The sequence below is a fragment of the Diceros bicornis genome, chromosome 23, assembly GCF_020826845.1.
Source record: "Diceros bicornis minor isolate mBicDic1 chromosome 23, mDicBic1.mat.cur, whole genome shotgun sequence".
NCBI lineage: Eukaryota > Metazoa > Chordata > Mammalia > Perissodactyla > Rhinocerotidae > Diceros > Diceros bicornis.
The window spans coordinates 27225863-27246196 of record NC_080762.1 but is presented as its reverse complement, the minus strand read 5'-3'; the positions used below and the strand labels follow the sequence as shown (position 1 = coordinate 27246196).

The window sequence follows — 20334 nt, the reverse complement described above, 5'->3', positions numbered from 1 at the left end:
ACAGAGACTGTTTGTGTATCATTCTTTCTGTTGCTCTCAGATCACATTAGTGAGATCTGAGGATTTGGGTGGTTGGCATGATCAGACATCTGAAGGATGTAAACACTGAGGAAGGAAGGAATTTATTTAGCTCGAGACAAAGGGCATAATTAGGGGAGGAGTAATGGGATGAAATTAAGCAAAGAAAGATTCAGACTGAATATTAGTGGGGCACTTCCAAGCAATAGATTTATTAAGCTTTTAAATATTTTCTAGAGAATGCTGTTCTGTGTTTTCCAAGTTATTTGAAAATCAGGGGGACCAAGGCTGAGATAATCTTGAGGAAACCACAGCCTCTGGGGATCAGGCAAACAGAATGCTTAGCTCCGTTTTCTTCTGGTTTGTCTTATAAACATGCAAAGCTCAGTGGGCGATCCCCTTCTGAATCACTTCTACAGCAAGTGCCTGCTTTTCTTAAAACCAGGGATTATTCAAAGGATGGTGCGTTCTGAAAAGAAAAATCTGAATGTGAGAATTGGGAGAGTTCTGGAAAGAATCTGGGGTCGGGCAGGCGCTTGACTCCTCTGCCTGCTTGTTAGTCCTGCCTCTGGAGAGCAGGGAGAGGAGGCGAAATTCATGGTTCCTGTGATTGGTGGGAAAGGGTCTTGAAACTCTGGGTTGAAAGGAGATGCCTGCTACAGGGAGAATTGAACACTGCTGGTTGAGGAAGATGGAGGCCTCAGCCATTGCAGAGCCCTCGATAAGCCTGGAGCTTTTCTTTTCTTCTGGAGCATTTCCCCTACATGCTAGGAATCTACTTGTCCTTTCCAACGTCTACTATGGACAACTCTTCCTAGGTGGTCCCAGCTTCCGGGGACCACCAGTTACTGTTGTAGGACTTGTGGCCTTCCTGGACCAGCCATACTGGGCACCATGCATTGCCTGGAGGGTTCGTGGGACCCAGGCTCCCTTCTGAGATTAATTAGAGACATTCACATTGAGGTGTTTAGCATAAGCCATTCAGTGGTGCTGACAGGTGAAACAATAGAAAGATATACTGACCTTTGGTAAAAATTTTTATGTTTAATCTCTTGGGAGTGTCACTACTTCTCGCTTCCTGGTCACAGAGGTGGGCAGCTGGGGGGCCTCTTTTTCTATTACAAGGGTAGCTCCTGTGTAATTTTCCACTTTGAATCCTACATCTTTCTTTATTAAATAAAATGGTGTTTTACTCTTTAAAATAGACCATGACTGGTCTGCACTGCTAGCTTTGTCTTAAAAGGGAATAAAACTCTTAAATTGAACTCAAATCAGATTGTTCTATGGCGCATTCTGCGAGGGGGCGAGCGCAGATGCAGGTCTGATGATTCCCTTGACTGCAGAAACAGTGGCGTCCACGATCTCTGCAGCAGTGGACGCTTGCTGCCTTGGTTCTCCCTGTCTTTGGATTTAGATGGCCCTTGATTGTCTAAATCAATCATTGATTGATGGCTTAGAATCCTGGATTACATTGAAGTCTGACCTCAGGCTGTCCTTTTGGGCGGCACCAATTCACTCAGGAGTTTGGGAGGGCCCGTCTCTGTCCTCAGGATGTTCTGTGTTTGAGCTGGGAGAGTTTGTTTGGCAGCAAAACCTGAGTCTGAGACCCCCGGCAGCAGAGAGGGGGCACCCGGGTCTGCTGACAGAGATGATGAAATGGGAGGAGGGACGGACATGAGCAAAAGCGGCAATGTTCACCCCGAAGGAGAGTGGCTGTCTGGCACCCAGGAGAAGTCCTGTGGGCACAAGGCCACGGTGTAAAGCAGGATTAGCCCTTTGTGAGTTTTTTATGTGAGCTCCAGGTTTTGAATTTTTATGCTGCAGTCTCATCACAGTGTGGGGTAGTGTCTGAGGAAACCCTCACATGCCTTCCACATCCATTTCCTAACCCTGGTTCTGAAAAGGGCAGGGTGCCCCCCACCCAGAGACCTCGAGGGGCATTATAAACTCTCAAAAGAAGATTAATCTGGATTCTTCAGTAATTTTAAAAGTCAGTGTCATGACTCATCACGTGTCAACATGTGAGTGTGTTGAAAAACAGAACAAGCCACCATCTAAAAGGTGGGGTAATTATGGTACAGGATCGGGTTGAACAGAGTGTTTGTGTCGCATTTACTGTTATTGAACAACAAAGATGTTGTAAGCTAGGAATACAGTTGTCTATCTCAGTGTGACTCCCATTTACTGCGTGTCAAGCTGCAGGAAGTCCAGCTGATGTAAATGGATTAATATTTAAAAAGTAATACAGAAGAATGAGGTTCCAAACATGTAATGTTTAATTATTAAAAACCCATAATGGAATTCCAATCCAAACTCATGTCTCACGTCTCACTGATGCTCAGCAAAAAGCTCAATTAGCCAGTGAGGCTTCTCACTCCACAGCTCATTTTGACTATCACAGGGCCATGCCTATGTTGTCATTTTTTTTTTTTTGGTGAGGAAGGTTGTCCCTGAGCTGACACCTGTGCCAATCTTCCTCTACTTTGTATAGGGACGCTGCCACAGCATGGTTTGATGAGTGGTGTGTAGGTCCACGCCTGGGATCCGAACCCATGAACCCGGGGCCGCCGGAGCAGAGCGCATGAACTTAACCACTACGCCACTGGGCCAGCACCCCCCATGTTGTCTTAAAGTCTCTAGTAACATAGATATGGGCAGCTTAGGTAGTATTATGCTTTCTTATTAGATAATTGTTGCAACCCTTTTTAGTTAAATGGATGGGTAAAATGACTGTGCATTGTTAACAGGACTTAGAAAAGAATTTGAGTTACCTCCAACTGGTAGGACCTGGGAGAGTTAGGTTACCTGTTAGGAATCAGGGCATCCATGCTACCTTTGGGTGTATCAGGCCATGAAGGATGTGTTGCAGGATGCAGTGTCTGACTGGAAGAATTTACTTAGTCCAAGGATAGTTAATCACCCGTTTGCCTTTTGAGACCATAGTTGTTCTGGCCCTTTAGGACACATGTCACTCACTGTTGATAAGAGGGAACTTGCCTGGAGTCCTGTGGCAGAGAATGGCCGAAGGAAGAGATAACTATGAGGATTTATTTCAAATTTATTTCAAAATCAGCATGCCAGCAAGGCTGGTTGAGGTAGTTTTCTTGATTTTATATTTTTATTCAGCAGACAGATAAGGATGGTCCTTTGTGGATGAATATGAAAATACAGATAGGCCATTTGTTGTTCTGGTTGTGCTGTAAGAGTTTGCCCCCTCACTTGTGGTGGCTCATCTCTCAGGAGATGCTCATGAATTAATCTGTAATGCAGAAAATGCAGTGGTGTGACCTAAAATGCTCTCAGGTGGAGCTACAGGGTTTGGAAGGTCACACGCCAGGTAGTGGTATTCATGACATCCTGTTGGGCTGGCGGGCTGTGTGGGGTAACTAGAACTGAGAGGACAGAAATTGAGTTTGTAGTGACTGCAGAAGCTGAAACCACAGAGTGAAATGTAATCAGGCCTAGGCCTGGGTGAGCACAGGAAGCTGATGCGAGGTGAGAGGGGAGCTGTAGAGCCAGGAAAAGTGCTTCAAGGGGACGAGTAACCTTGATTCCGGCAGGACGGAGCCTGCTAATGTGCAGAGGGCACAGGCTGGGAATCACCTTCGCCTTCTCCTACAATTCAGTTTATAACCAACAGTTGCACGTGGAACCCTTACCATGTGCGAGACAGCGCGCCGGGTGTAAAAGTTCTGTGAGACCAAGGAGGAAAGGTTTAGTCAAAGGAAAAATGGTAAGACCTAGGTTTCCTGGCTCTGTCTTATATGCATCCAAATCATTAAAGTAGCATTTTCCAAAGTGTTTTTCTACAGGATCCTACTAGAAAAAAAGAGTTCTATTTTTGGAAAGTTGAGGAAACTCTGGAATCATCAAGTTAAACATGTTTCTTTTCAGCAGAATTTCTCAGAGGCTTAAATTTGGCAATGCGTATTGAGAATCTCAAGAGAAGCAGAGGGTATGCAACATTTCCCAAACTCATTTGGTCATGGAATCCTTGTTCAGGGGCACAACATTGATGGGACGAGTATTTCTCAGAATACCCTGTAGGCGATAGAGAGTTGGGGTGGGAGTAGTCCATGAGAAGGGGGGAATTGCAGTGGGTTTAGGATTTGGCCTGATGTGGCAATCACGTTTCCTGTCTGCAGTGACCCTTGGAAATAGTGCTGGTGTAAAGAGGCATGTCCTGGTGTCAGCTTCCTGCTGCCCTGGGCTGAAACTGCCCTGGGCACCCTACACCCATCACAGGGTACATGGTAGTAATGTGCCACACAAAGAAGGTCTTAACCACAGGAGGAGGTATTGTGGGATCAGGCAAGGATTTTGAAGTCACTGCCCCTTCCTAGATTTTCCTCATCTTTTAATAGAGAGTAATACCTAATAGAGAGTAAGGATTAAATCAGAGAGCGTATATAAAGCTGGGTTAGATTCTTGGTCTTCCTAAAGTTATGGAGCCTTGCTATAAAGAAGCCCAAGGAAATAAGCAAGATGGTAATAGCCACTACCCATCCTCATGGAGCCTGGGTGATTTTTCTGGCATTGAAGATTGTCCCACAGTGCTAATAACTGGGCAACTGAACCGTCTTCCTGCCCCCTAGGAGCAGGCATTGTTGCTTCCTGCTTTAGCCTGTGGCCTTTAAGCACTTGGCAACTCCCTGCCACTTGACTTCCACTCCTGCCACTTCCAGCCCCTTCTCCCCACTCTGCTTCATGACCTGTGCTGCCCCGTGGCTTCTGCTTACCGCCTGTCCTCTGTGGTCCTCTGGCTTTATTCCCTTGACCACTATCCCCACCACTACTTAGTCTCTTGGAGTTATCTTGATTCCCATCTTCCCAAAGAAGAAAATCTGATTGGTTTGTTGAGTTACTCACTCCCTGTTCGGCTGAGTCATACCAAGGTCTTGAGGTGTCTTTGGGTCCAGTCAGCTGTGGCCAGGAGAGCAGCGGGGCTATGGCCATAGCAGGCACTCAGTGTCTAATGGGTTCTGTTCTGATACAAAGGCAGTTAGTACACAGTTCTTTCCCTCCTCCTCTTTCTTCCTTTTCCTCTTCCCCTCCACTTCTCTACATATCAGTCTGTACCAAGGGCATGCTATGATACAGCGGAATATACCAAGTAATGCCTTTTATTTAACTCTTAGATACTAAGCACTAGGAGAGAGGCCCAGCCTCACATATTTAGATTATCCCCCAAACATTGTGCAGGCTATTTAGATTAGGCTGCTCTGTCATACTCATTTCTCTTTTCACCCCGGAGCCAAGAGTCCAGTTGTACAACAGGTCAAATGGAAGTATTCTTCCTCCTTTTGTTTCTTTCTTCAGAGACCAAAGAATGATCTACAGTCATGTGTTGCATTTTGACATTTTGATCAATGACAGACTGCATATATGATGGTGGTCCCATAAGATTAGTACCATAGCCTAGGTGTGTGGTAGGCTACACCATCTAGATATGTGTAAGTACACTCTATGATGTTCAACGCTGAAATTGCCTAACGTCGCATTTCTCGGAACGTATCCCCCTTGTTAAGCAATGCATGACCGTAGTTGGTTATACAAGGATCATGAGATGGGGGCTTTTGCCCAAATAGTGACCACTAATATATAATTGCTGCTAGTCTTAATTTACGTATCTCTAGAATAAGGTATGTTATCTGGCTGCTTGTCTCTTTACAGACTTCTGGTGAGTGATATTGTGATAGTGTCTATTGAGCCACTTGAATTCACTGGAAGAAAGGAGTTATATAAGTGACAGGTGTGTTTAAATATATACGAATACATATCTTTGTCCCATGTTGTCTTGCTTCACACCATTTGGCACTTCAGACATTCAACCTGGATGGGGAGATTGGGTTGGGCTAACCCAGGATTTGCTTACGAGGGTAGAGTTGTAAGAGGGATGCTCTGTGCAGAATCTAGCATTAGTAGAGTGTTGGCTTTCAACCAGGTAGTTATCACAGCAGGATGGCTACATTCATGGAACAATGATGGAAAAGAACTAGGCAAACCAACAGTCCACAAACATCCAGGAAGCTTTTCAGGGACAAAGGAGCAAATGTGTAGATCCGAAATCAGAAGCAGTCTAGCACATCCCTCCCAGATACCTAAGAAAGAGTCACTAAGCTGGTGCTCTCACGGAAGTCTTAACTAAAAAGACAAGATAATAAGCAACCTAAATTATTTCTTTTCCCCAAGTTTGTGAGCCCAGCACTTTGGGCCTTTTGAATTTGCAACATTGTGCAGCAGATGCCATAAATGTCACATTTGTGTGTGACTGAGCATAAGGGATTCCACCGGTATCTCTGGACCGGGCGGCTGGTGCTGGCCTGAAGCTGAGCCTAGGGCTAAAACATCCATAGTGAGCTTAAGACCACAACCTGGCCCTCAATCCTCCTCATTATTGCGATTACGTTACTGTCAAACACTCAGCAAGCCATTGGAAACAGTGGAGAATTTGGGGGTCAAGTGTTTTGTTGATTTGGGTTTCTGGGTTTTATTTTTGTGGTGTGCTTTTTACTTTGAAATACACATCATAGGAAAATTCATAGTAGAGGATTTTCTCTTTGTTTTTTATAACTGAGATTTAGTAGAAGATAAACAATAGTGAATAGAGTGTAGGTAAACCAGTTGGTTCTGTTTTAAACCTGTAAAGCTGACGCAACGAAGGCAGCAGGTATGACACAGGAAGAGACGGGATAGTGAAGAAGGGGCCAGTTCTTCTCAGAAGCAAAGTTATGCACAGGAATAAATAAATGGCTTCTGACAACACTCTACCAATGCAGAGAGTGGGAAGGACCAAGTTACCCTGGATTGTGGACACAGAAAAATAAAAACAATCTCAGAGATACCACTGAGACTTGGAGGGGAGTTTATGCCTAGACTAGAGCTGACATATAGAACTAAAATATAAAACAACATACCCCACCAACATATCTAATAGGTGGGTAAAATTCAGGAAAATATATCCTTATATGGCAATCCGTGCACTTGAAGGGAAATGCAAGATGGGAATTTTAGGAAAGTAAAAGGAAACATCAAAAGAAGTATTTGGGAGTGTTGAGTACAAAATCTGAAGCAGATATTAAAAATAGATTAATTAGCAAAGAAGCAAGATATGGAACAGTTTACCTAGATATCTGCTAAGAATGTCATTCTCTTAAAACTGAGCAACTGGTCATTCTTCCCATGCCTTGTAGACAGCTCTGAGAAGGTAGAGGAGCAGTGAGAAGGATCTTCCTTGGACCACCATGCTGATTAATATAGGGGAAAGCTGCTTGGTATGTGGCTGGAGAGGGGAAGAGACCCAGCCACCTTGGAATGTGCAATGGCAGAGGGAGAGACTGCTGGATATGACCAGCTACATTCCCTAGAATTTAGAAAAGCAGATTTTTTGAAAGTTCCAAGGAGGGGTGGGTTTAGTCCCAGAGTCAGAGGCTCAGTGTAGTTTGTGGGGGTGGGGGAGCAACATGGTGGGTGGGAAATTCTGAAAAGGAATACTGCGTCAGGAAGGCTAGGGTACATGAGGGGCTGAACCCCTGGGGAACTGCCCAAGTTAATAAAAGGAGCTGTTAAAGCTGTGCTCATGGAAAGAGCAAGAAGTAGACCTGGGTAGGTCAGTGTTTAGAGCAAATGGTGTAATATTTAACAAAAGAGAGTGAGAAGGCAGGGCTGGGCAACTTTTATTGGGTTTCTTTCCATTGTCTCCATAAAGAGGATGTTCTCTTACCAGAAAGGGTGCGACAGATACCATAAAGAAGGCTATGAATCCCAAGTTGGGGGCAAAGAAATAGGCAGAGTGCACCCACTACGCTAACCAAATTTAGATCTCCCAGCCGCAATGAGGAAATTTGTAGATAATTTCATATCTAATTTTGGGTAATCTCTGTTCTATCATGATGAATGGGAGAGGTTTCAAAATGACAGAAATGGACAAGCGTTGACCAGGTTTTCAAAAGTGGGAAAGAGTTTCTGATTTCTGAAACTCTAGACCAGTAGGCTTGATGGCTTACCCTCAAAAGTCCTTGAATATACCATTAAACGAATGGTTGATAAGCACTTAGGAGAAAAAGGTTTTGGTTGACCAGAAACTCAGAGTGAAGTGAGCATTGTGGTAGAGTGAAAAGAGGATGAGTTGGAAGTTCTGGATGTGGATCCTGGCTCCACTGTTTGTAGGCTGTGAGAGCTTAGGGAAACCATATCATCTCTTTGAACCTGTGTTTTCTCATTTTTAAGTAAAGTGGGAAAAACAGTAACTCCTTTACAAGTTTGTTGTCAGAATTAAAGGAGATAACTTTAGTGAAAGCTTCAAGCTTGGTACAGAAGAGATACTCAATAAATGTTTGTTTTTAAAAAGTAAAGGCTTAACAGCAGGATATAACTGCTTAAAAAGCACATGCATTTATGGGTCGCATTAGTGGAGGTATAGTTCTACAATGAGGGAGGGGAGAGTTCCCTGGCTTCTGTGCTGGGCAGTCTGCTGCATTCCATTCTGGGCTCCACCCGTTAAGAGAGGCATTACCAAGGTGAAGTATATGCCTGGGTAAGAGGCACAGGAGGACAGACAGGCTAGGAGGGCTCTGAGGAGTCGTCCCTGGGAAATGGGCACAGGAGCTGGGGATGTTTAAAAACAACAATCTGTGGGAAATGATGGCTCTTTTTAAGTATTTGAAAGGCTGATTTTTGGAAGAGGAGTTGACCTGTGCTGGGAGATCCTGGTGAACAGAACTACTTTCAGTGGGTAGAAGTGACAGGGACGTGGAGTGGTTAAACTTCCTAATAATCAAAGCTTTCTGGAAACAAAACAGGCTGCACAGGCTCTGCAATTATATCACAACCCTCTTTATAAAGAAAAGTCCATGCAAAGGAGAAAGTTCACGATGGTGGAATCACTCTTTGGCTGTGTGGATAGATCTGGATGGTCCTCCCTGTCACAGGAAGTATGTGCCACCTGGAAGACCACCTGTGTGTAGAAGGAAACCCAAGCTTCCTGGGGGAGATAGATTGGGTCTGACCTGTGAAGTTCCTTCGAGGTCTCTAGGTCTGTGATTCTGGAATTTCAGAACAAAGTTAGTATCAAATATTAGTCAACCATCTTAATCCTATAGTTTTAAAGGAAAAAGCAGAAAATCCTTGAGATATTGGGGCAATATGGGCTTTGAAGCCAGACAGATCTAAGTTAGAGTCTGGATCTGCTGTTATCTGCACAGGTAATCTTGGGCAAGGTCTTGAACCTACCTAAACCCCACTTAACCGATATGATAAGGTACTTGTGGCAATTAAGTCAGGTAATCCATGTAGGATGCTTAGCATGGTTACTAGTGCTTAAATAATGCTAGCTATTGTTACTAGTATAATCTATTATTATTACATCAGATTGGGGCTTCCAGTAGGCACTATAATAAAAACCATGATTTTGATGGAGTGTCCTGGGGAGATTTGAAGACTGGGCAGAAACGGACAGCAGGGGCCGAACTGGGACAATACTGAGCATCCAAGTAGGAGCTGGTTCAGTGTGTGACTCAGGGAGCAGAGAAATGTGCAAGAGACTGTTAAAAGAGGATTGAATGAGGCATTGCAAGTCAAGCCCTTAGCCAGGCGCCTGGAAGATTCCAAGCAATAAGTCTATAGTTGGTAAGTGAATGAGAGGTCACCAGGAGCAGCTGTGAGCCTTCGAGAAGCAGCCAGAGAGCGAGCTGAGGTGCAGGATTGCCAGAGGGCCTGTTAATTCTGCCCAGCAGTGCCCTTGACCTGGACCACCTGTATACACACAGCCTTGGTCCTATGGCATTTCAGTAGTGCTGCTCATCACAGATGCCAAGACATAGCCCAGGCGGCTGAGGAGGAAGCTGGGAGGCAGATTCAAATAAAATCCCTAGGAAAAAAAGGCTGCTTCAGATATTGCAGATAATAACAGCAATCCTTCCAAAAAGTCCTGTCATGGATGTATGATTAGCTGTGTTGTGGAACTAAAGCTACGTGTTTTGTGATACGAATTTTGCCATTTTCTAAAAAGTCTGCATGAAGGAAGAAATGCGGTGAATGACCTCAGATAGAAGCCAGGTAACTAGCAGACTTCACTTTTTCATATATCAGTTTGATGCGTCTCCCTTTTTACTCAAGAGCAACCCAGGGTCCCTCCCTGGAACTTTTTCAGGCAGAGAGGGGGGCTCTTACAGTCACAAATAATAAAACTTCAAAAACTCAAGTCTACATTTAGAAAACAGAAAGAGTCATGATCGATGAGAATAAAGATACATTTGAAAAGAGATTCAAATATGTATCTTGAAAACAAGGAGTTACAAAAACCAAGGTAAATATACATCTGAAAAAAGATTCAGATATACGTTTGAAAAAAAGGGGAGTCCAGTGTTGGGTTAGAGGGACAAAGGGGAATTTGATATTGAGAGAGTAAAATATTAACTATTTTTTACTTAAAAACTGTTAGTTGGGCAGCCGGCCGGTGGTGTAGTGGTTGGGTTCGTGCGCTCCGCTTTGATGGCCTGGGGTTCGCAGGTTCGGATCCCCGGTGTGGACCTACACACTGCTCATCAGGCCATGCTGTGGCAGCATCCCGTATACAAAGTAGAGGAATATGGGCACAGATATTTGCTGAGGGCCAACCTTCCTCAGCAAAAAAAAAGAACGAGGAAGATTGGCAATGGATTTCAGCTCATGGCCAATCTCCCTCACCAAAAAAAACCCCCAAAAAACTGTTAGTTGAATTTTAACCTTTAGAACAAAGGTTGATGGAGGGAGCAGAATATTTCTAGGGGGCAAAGGTGTGTGCAAATTTCTCCCATGACTGCTAATAGACAGAGTTTGAGCTCCTTGAAGACAAGTACTGGATCTTTCCTGTGCTGTTGCGCTGTCTAGTGCCTTTTTGAGCACAGCTCAGTAGTTATTTTTGAATAAATAAAAGCATTACTGATAGAAGCTCAGTTTTTTCTTAAGCTTCAGTTTGTAGCAAGGATGGTTAAATAAAAACAGAACAGAGCCAGCCTTGATGGCCTAGCGATTAAAGTTCGGTGTGCTCGCTTTGGTGGCCGGGGTTCAGTTCCTGGGCGGGGAGCCACACCACTCGTCTGTCAGTAGCCATGCTGTGGTGGCAGCTCACATAGAAGAACTAGAAGAACTTACAACTATACACAACTATGTACTGGGGCTTTGGGGGGGAACAAAAGGAAGATTGGCAATAGTTGTTAGTGTAGGGTGACTCTTCCCCTGCAAAAAAATAAAATAAAAAAGATCCCACCAGGTTGGGGCTGCAGAGGGCCTCAAAAACCAACCTGTCAAACACCTACCTTAAAAAACAAAACAAAACAGAACAAAAATATGCAGGCCCCCTGTTTCCTGCAGTAGACTTTAAGCTGTATGAGGGCAAGGGAAGCATCTTACTTAACTCATATCCCGGTTCCTAGCACAGTGCCTGACACATGGTGGGCCCTCAATACATGCTCGCTTATGAATGGATTAGATTATGTGATGGCAAATTTTTCAGGGCAGGTCATAGTTACAATATCTGGAGTTGATAAAAAGAAGAGAAAACTGAGTCACAGAGCATGACAGTAGGATACGGTAGGACACCGCTCTCTGCTTTTACGTGGCACATTTTCCCTGTCTGCAATCACTCCATGGTTCTTCCTCACTTGTTTTCGGGGGAGTGCCGTCTCCACTGATGATCTCATTTTACAGCTGAGCACCTGGGGCTCGGCGTGATTAAGCGCCTGGCCCCACCAGGAGCTGGAGGCTGGAAGAGAGGACTAGATGATCTTTGAGGTCCTTTTAGGACTAAATTTCATTGCTCTGAGATCTCTTGGGCTATTTCTGTGTCCTCTCAGGGCCAAATAACTGGAAAACAGAGAGACATACATTTGGCATCAGGTAGACCAGATTTTCTGATGTTTGAATTTTTCGGTTTCCATCTGGATGACCCTATGTTGGGAAGATGTAAGTTGCATTTATCCAGCTAATTTGAAGCAGAGTTTTGTGATGATATGCTAACACTTGTAGGCAGCCTAAAACATAAGAACAAAGGGAAAAATCACCTTCTTCTGAATCATGTGTTTGGTTATGAGGATAGACTCGCTGTCACTGAATCCTGGTCACTGCCAGGATTCCAGCTCTTGCTTTGGCTGTAGAAACAGAGACTTGGGTCAGTAATGGGCTGTTTGTCAACGCTCATTGAGATCCTGAAAACCAAGCCCATCTCTGCTCTCCCTTACAGAGCTCATGGCACATGTGAAAGAGAAGGATCTGCCTTGATGACCTGAGCCAAGATTTCTGAAATCTAGCTTAAAATTTATAAGATAAGTAGAATTTGAGTCATGGTATAAAGTTCCTACAGGGCAGTTTTCTAATGAGATTTTCAATTCTAACAAAGATGCTTGTTAGCCTCTCCTTGAGTTCCAAATCCTATTTGAGGAGAGAGGCGAGAGGAAGAGAAATTGAGAGAGAGAGATTGAGAGAGACCAAACTATAAAGCAAAACAAAAAGCCAAATAAGACCCTTAAATAAAGAGAACTATGTAGCAAATATCATCATGTTGGAATCTAAACCTGCAGAAAGTTTATTTTGAAAATAAACTTCACCATGAATTTGCTTTCTTTTTTTATAATAGCCCTTGCTGGTTCTGAATCCGCCTCCTGATTTCTGTATGGCTTTGCATATCTATGGCTAGGCCATCTTTTTCCTTCCTTCACTCTCCAATCCAGCTTTGCAAGGAAACTTGGAATGGTGAGCTTGGTCCCTCCATGGGGGCTTTTCCTCACATGTATCCTGCCACCCACAGCTCCGTCATCCTGTCTTAGAGGCATCTGATACTGTGGCTTCTGGCCCTTCCTTTGGAAGATACTTCTGCCATGTAATGAGTCAAGCAGATCGTTCATCAGCTCTGTTTTTTAATAAAACATGAATAGCACAGTTTATGGCTTCCACTATTCAAACAGCAGTTGAGCCTAAGAGGAATTATTCATTTTAATGGTTCTAACACTCATTCCTAAGCAGCCTTGCTGCTTTATCAAGCTTTTGCCCGAAATGGAGAATGACTCGCCTTGGAAAACAAAGACGGCTCGGCAGGAGTTGAGTAGAGCCTTCTCAGGATGGAGGGCAGCTGGGACACGCATAGAACTGTTGCTCGGTTCCTTGTCACTGTGGACAGCCCCTGTGTTACCCCTGGGACAGTCTCCTATGAAGCAGGGTGGAGGGCTGGTGTCTGTGAGGTGCAGCATGCATTTGCTCAGAGAGAAACATGCCCCATTCTATCTCAAAGACACACAGGCTCAAAGGAAAACTGTGGACGAAAATTTCCCTTTCTCTCCTCACACTGTCGTAGAAACATCCTTCCATTAAGTTAAAATGAACTGAAACATATGGGATGTTCCTGGGACATCAGCAACCATGAGGGAGGCAGGCTAGGGACTGAAAAACTACACTATGTCACAAGCTTAGTGATATGCCTGGCACACAAGCGTTGTTACTACTATTAGCTCCATTTCACAGATGAAGAAATTGAAACTGAGATTTCCGTCAGGTTGCACTGCTAGTAAGTAATGGAGCCCAGATTCAAACCCACATCTTCTGATTCCAAATCCCACGTGATTTCTGTAGCATCTTTGCCACCCATGTGCACTGAACTAGGGCCCTGATGGAGGCAGTGTCTAAACCCCAAGGAACAGCTGATGATGGGACCATGGGATTCCAGGGTTGGGCTGGAAGCAAGTGTTCAGATGGGGTCAGCCTGAGGCCCTCAACTCATGCTATGAGGTGACTGTCTACAGGTAGAGCAGACCCCAGACCCTTCAAAACACTGAACACCTCCACCCCTGTCTCTTCCTCGTCCTTTGCTTCACTCTTGGGTGAGCTCATGATTTTTTTGAGCTGGACTGGACTCACGATCAGTGGCTGGCAGGATCAATGCCACATTTAACAAGCCAAGGCCTAGAGAACCAGCCTCTTACGGCAAGCTACAATTTTGCCTAAGGAGCTATAACTTCTGAGCTGTTACCTTGGTGCTATATTCATGGAAAGTCAGGAGCACGTGAAGATTTTGTTTTGTTTTTCAAATTGTTGATGGCATTCAAGCGATTGAAAATATCCTTTTACTGTTCCATTGCTGCAAATGTCTTTGCCCAGATAAGAAAGATTTCAGCAAAAAGGTTTCTTAATTAAATATTGCCTGATGCCAGATTACCACTCAGAAGGCAGCGGTGGGTTCCATTAAAGGATGAACTTCACTCCCACAGCCGATAGCTGATTAATGTGTTAATTAGGAACCCCATCACCCCTACCCCCAGTGACCTGAATCTTCTCTTAAGCCCAGCAGAATGTATGTCTTGTGCCCATGTGGGTAACCTCATGGCATGCTTTGGCTTTGACTTTGGACATTTATATAAAAATAAAGGCTTAGTTATCAACATGAATAGCTTCCTTTCTTTCCAGGGGAAATACAAAATGGAAAGAGTTATAGGAACCAGAAGTCTTGCCTTTCGGTTTTCTTATATCAAGAGCAAGTGATATTTCTGCTGAGGCAGTATCTTTTGAGCAGTTCAGCGGTGTAGGTTGCCACACATTTATTTCACAGGAAAGGAGTGAATCCATCAGGCCACGGAGCTTATAAGTACTACTCTGGCAGTCCGCCACCAAAATATAAATACTCTAAATGGACTAAAGGAAATGTTCATTCTGTTGTTTAGAATTGGACACATCCCAGGAAGGTAAATTTAATCTTTTTGAGGACTGCTGTGAGAGGGTTGAATGGAACATGCATTTGTTTATCTCCTTTGTGATCTCTTTGTCTTCCTGGTGATACATTATGTATTTGTGATGCGAAGCATTTCAGCTGTCTCGCTCAATGGCATTGCATTAGCTGATTGTTCGGTCCCCAGATTGCCATCGTTAAACAGCTTCAGCCTCAGCCCTGTCCAATCTGGGACCTGTTAGGGAGGGAACTGGAACCAAAGAGGCCAGATTCCAACAGAAACAAAGCTGGGGTGGAATTAGGGGGAAATCGTTCCAGAGCCCAGTGAGTTGGGCTCTGCAATTCTTAATCTTTATCTTTTAAAATATCTGGAGGAATTTTGGTACTTCTTGGCATAATGAGGAAAAAATAAAGCCTCAAAAAGTAAAAAAAAAAAAAAAAAATTAAAGCCGTCTGTGGAAAGAGAAGATTACCCCATAACACCACAATTCAGAAAACCATAGTTTATGAGACACATGCTGTGTATTTCTTGGATATGCAAATGTTATTTTATTAAAGAGAGAGATCTACAGTATATATTTTCACCTAACTACCACATCTTAAGTAATCAGCTCAGGCTCTTATGATGAAATCTTTAATTACTAGAAGTGTGTTGTTAGTTAGCTGTAGAATGAATGATGGCACTGCGTTTTATTGCCTCACATGATATAGCCATTTGTGCCATAAATTCATTGACCTCATCTTCAATGATGTGTCCTGTAAGACAGACTTGATTCATTATTTCTTAAGTGACCATTTTTTTCTCTAATAATTTTTTGCTTCATCAGAGAGATTGCTTTTCTATATTTTTACATCAGCGTTCTGAATTGAAATGTTAACAAGGCAAGGATACACACACATTCACACTCACGTTACCCAAAATGAGATAGTCATAAACAGTCACACTATTACCTAAACACTAGGATGTTGCAGAAAATCAAGTAGCTAACCATTAGGCCTTTGCTTTAACTGGAAAGTTTGATGAAATAGAATTTGCTTCAAACTTTGATGTCTGTAATTCTTTTTCTGTGGAAATAGATAAAATATGGTGGGGAATTCTCATTTGATAATTGGGATAGATCTATGCGCATTCCTTATTCATCAATGAGTTACTGAAAGTGGAGGAAGTGAAGGGAGCACATTTAAGTTATATTTAGATTATTTTTTGTGATTTCACTTGAAAATATTTATTTAGCTTGAGGAAACAGAGGAATCCTATGGAGGCAAATAATTCAATCTGGCAATTTAAAAACCAATTAAGGATTTCAGAAAACTCTTTCCCCTTATGGTTAAAAAATAAGATCCAAAAGAAATATGCCAGAAAGTTTGGTATATTATTTTAATTAGTTTAATTCATTGATAATGTGTTTTAGTTCATGATTAAAAAAAGCTCTATTTGATCCTTCACTTCAATCTTATAAATTTACATTTTAGTCTTTCTATGGATGTCTAATATTGAAACAGAATTAGGTGGATTTATTTCATATTGGAATTTAAATGTCACATCATTATAATTAACTTTATAAAAATGATCAGGTTTTAAAAATAATAACTTACATGCATCAAGCTTTCACTACCAGTTGATTTAATCTTTTCTAGATGAGAATTTTGAGGATCTGATGGATTCTGTGTCTCTTCTCATCAGAGGCAGTTCTGTACTTATCTGTAAACTGGACATCGCAACTATGATAAAAAACTGTGGTGAAACACAGGAGGATATTAGCATTGAAATTTTTTTTTTTTTGCAACAAGTATTTTGAAAGGGCAATTTGATATGAGACCAAACGAAAAACTAATGTGTGCCAGTTATTCAACTTCACACCATCAAGTATATTACCTGTGAATATCAGCAGGAAAAAAAAAGCAAGAAGGAAAAGAGTGGATTTACCCATACAGACCCATATCTGCCACGAGTGTGTGCACCCACAATCACATACCGGCATGCCACCACTGTTTACAGTCAAGGAAAGCTGAGAGTTAAATGAGATGAGTAATCAAATGCCCAGCATATGTTGTTTTTGCATTGTTTATGTGACCAATCGTTATTAAAATTTATCATCTTTTAATACTATCAGTGGTGTACCAAAGTTAAAACAACAACAACACACACCAACAACAGAACAACAGATACCCTCCTCAACAAAAACAGGATTCCATTTAGAGCAATACTGGAACCAGTGCTTTACTGAGGAGAGACTCGAATTCAATAAACTCACCATTGCATTGCATTTCAGAATTCTTCCTCTGCTGCTGTATGGGTTGAATGCTGAGGAAATGACCAAAAAAAAGAAAAAAAGAAAAAGAAAAAAAGATTGTGTGTGTAATGTTCAGTCAAAAAAGTAAGGCACTGAAAAAACTATTGAAAATTTTGACATCTGTTTATAGCTATGGCAAGATTACTCATATTAATTCTTGTTTAAAATGCCATATGAAGGAAAGACATTTGTGCAAACAAGAGTCATATTTGAATTGTAGATCATGTCTTCACCATCTGTGAGAGCTGATGGTGTTGCAAAATTAATGTGTTAATGAAATCACAATAATTTCTCCAAAGTAATGGGTTCTGAAGCTGAGAATGACTATTTTTTGAACTTTGATGTCTAATGATTTCCAATTGGGAAAAGCTCTCAGCCTTTAATTAGTTCTGCAGCCCAACTTTAAAATAAATTTGGTGATGTCTTTCCTTTGCCAGGAGTAGATTTGAAGGGGGGAAAAAGCCATAACAACTTTTGGAAAACGTTCTCTAGTGTTTGAAAAGTTGTTAAATAAGACCGCCTGCCAAGAAATGTCACCAAAAATTCTGACTACTGAGAGAGAGTGGGCAAACAGCTCAAAAAATAATTCTAGCTTGCTGCAACATCACAGGTTGGGAATAGCTAAACCTCACACAGACTTCATGACTAATTCCAAGTTTCCCTTTGGAAGGCAGACATAATGATGTTCAGTGCTTCATGCTATTGGTTAACACAGCACACCCCTTTCCAACTGCATTATTGAACACAGTCAATAGTGTAAAGTGACTTTGCATGAGGAGAATTTTAAGGGGTTATATTTCAAAACCCATTGAACTTCCTGGAGAATCCTTCTCTCCAAAACTATTTAGATTTGCATTTACAATGAGCCTCTTTGACAAGTGAAAATGTGTGGGCAGGTATATATATATTCCTTTTTGTCAGATCCACCTTAAAGTCATGCATAAAGGGGACAACAGAGTTCTTTCTTTTTTTTTTTTTTTTTTAATAGGCGATGGTGATAATTGCTATTCTGAAGAGTTAATATTTGTAAAGCAATTCTGGCTTCCCAGGAGAAATTATTTTACAAACACTTCAGAATTTTACCTTTGAGAAGGAAGCACTTCAGCCTGTTCGAAAAGTTGTGATAAAGTTTGAAAGAACCTTTATGTGAAACCTGAAATGCCATCTACCAAAGGAAATTGCTTATCTTACTTTTTATTTATCTTTTTATTACTGTGTTGTAGGTATGTGACTGGTGTAAGCACATAAGACACACAAAAGAATACCTGGATTTTGGGGATGGGGAAAGAAGGCTTCAGTTCTGCAGTGCAAAATGTCTCAATCAATACAAAATGGACATTTTCTACAAAGAGACCCAGGCCAATCTTCCAGCTGGGCTGTGCAGCACATTACATCCTCCCATGGAAAATAAAGCAGAAGGCACCGGGGTGCAGCTGCTCACTCCAGACTCTTGGAATATCTCTCTAACAGACGCTCGGAGGAAGGCCCCCTCCCCAGTGGCTGCAGCTGGCCAAAGCCAGGGTCCTGGCCCATCGGCGTCCACCACCGTCTCTCCATCTGACACTGCCAACTGCTCTGTCACTAAAATCCCCACGCCAGTGCCCAAGTCCATGCCGATCAGCGAGACTCCAAACATCCCTCCTGTCTCCGTCCAGCCACCTGCTAGCATTGGGCCTCCCCTCGGAGTCCCGCCTCGCAGCCCCCCCATGGTGATGACCAACCGCGGCCCGGTCCCGCTGCCCATCTTCATGGAACAACAGATCATGCAGCAGATCCGCCCGCCCTTCATTCGCGGGCCGCCACACCACGCCTCCAACCCCAACAGCCCTCTGTCCAACCCCATGCTCCCCGGCATCGGGCCCCCTCCGGGCGGCCCCAGGAACCTGGGCCCCGCTTCCAGTCCCATGCACCGGCCCATGCTCTCGCCCCACCTCCATCCCCCGAGCACCCCGACCATGCCTGGGAACCCCCCGGGCCTGCTGCCCCCGCCGCCTCCGGGCGCGCCTTTGCCGAGTCTCCCCTTCCCGCCCGTGAGCATGATGCCAAATGGCCCGATGCCCGTGCCCCAGATGATGAATTTCGGGCTGCCGTCGCTCGCCCCGCTGGTGCCGCCCCCTACCTTGCTCGTGCCATACCCGGTGATCGTGCCCCTGCCCGTGCCCATCCCCATCCCTATTCCCATCCCTCACGTCAATGATTCCAAGCCCCCCAACGGATTTTCCAGCAACGGGGAGAACTTCATTCCGAGCGCCCCCGGCGACTCCTCGGCGGCAGGAGGCAAGCCAGGCGGACACTCCCTGTCCCCCCGGGACTCCAAGCAGGGCTCGTCCAAGTCCGCGGACTCGCCACCCGGCTGCTCGGGCCAGGCCCTGAGCCTGGCGCCCGCGGAGCACGGCCGGAGCGAGGTAGTGGACCTGACGCGGCGCGCCGGCAGCCCCCCGGGCGCGGGCGGCCAGCTCGGCTTCCCGGGCGTGCTGCAGGGCCCGCAGGACGGCGTCATCGACCTGACCGTGGGCCACCGGGCCCGGCTACACAACGTGATCCACCGCGCTCTGCACGCGCACGTCAAGGCGGAGCGCGAGCCGGGCGCCGCGGAGCGCAGGACCTGCGGCGGCTGCAGGGACGGCCACTGCAGCCCGCCCGCCGCTGGCGACCCGGGCCCGGGCGCCCCCGCGGGCCCCGAGGCCGCCGCCGCCTGCAACGTCATCGTGAACGGCACGCGCGGCGCCGCCGCCGAGGGCGCCAAGAGCGCGGAGCCGCCGCCCGAGCAGCCCCCGCCGCCGCCGCCGCCGCCGCCGCCCGCGCCCCCCAAGAAGCTGCTGTCGCCCGAGGAGCCCGCGGTGAGCGAGCTGGAGTCCGTCAAGGAGAACAACTGTGCTTCCAACTGCCACCTGGACGGGGAGGCGGCCAAGAAGCTGATGGGGGAGGAGGCCCTGGCGGGGGGCGACAAGTCAGACCCGAACCTTAATAACCCCGCGGACGAGGACCACGCGTATGCTCTGCGCATGCTGCCCAAGACGGGCTGCGTGATCCAGCCTGTGCCAAAACCGGCGGAGAAGACTGCCATGGCGCCGTGCATCATCTCCTCGCCCATGCTCAGCGCCGGGCCGGAGGACCTGGAGCCTCCGCTCAAAAGGAGGTGCCTCCGAATTAGAAATCAGAATAAGTAAAAGGTTTGTATGTCCGCTGGGGCTCTTCTCCGCCCGAGCCAGTGCACCTCTCCGTACTTCTTACGAGACAGAGGCGAGAGAGTCGTATTGATAATCATGGTTTTACCTACGTGTTTTCCAGTACACCTTGTGTGGTCACACACTATCATCATTTTGATCC

General features: G+C 44.8%; 1 protein-coding gene across 2 annotated transcripts in view; it reads left to right on the top strand.

Moving 5' to 3' along the window:
• SOBP (sine oculis binding protein homolog) overlaps nt 1–20334 on the top strand; it is a 160565-nt gene that overhangs the window by 121192 nt on the left and 19039 nt on the right. For both annotated transcript variants that reach the window (XM_058566520.1, XM_058566521.1), the window contains one exon: nt 18228–20177. In XM_058566520.1, coding sequence (XP_058422503.1) covers nt 18228–20174 — 1947 coding nt within the window. In that variant the 3' untranslated portion in view covers nt 20175–20177. The remainder of the gene's footprint in view (nt 1–18227; nt 20178–20334) is intronic.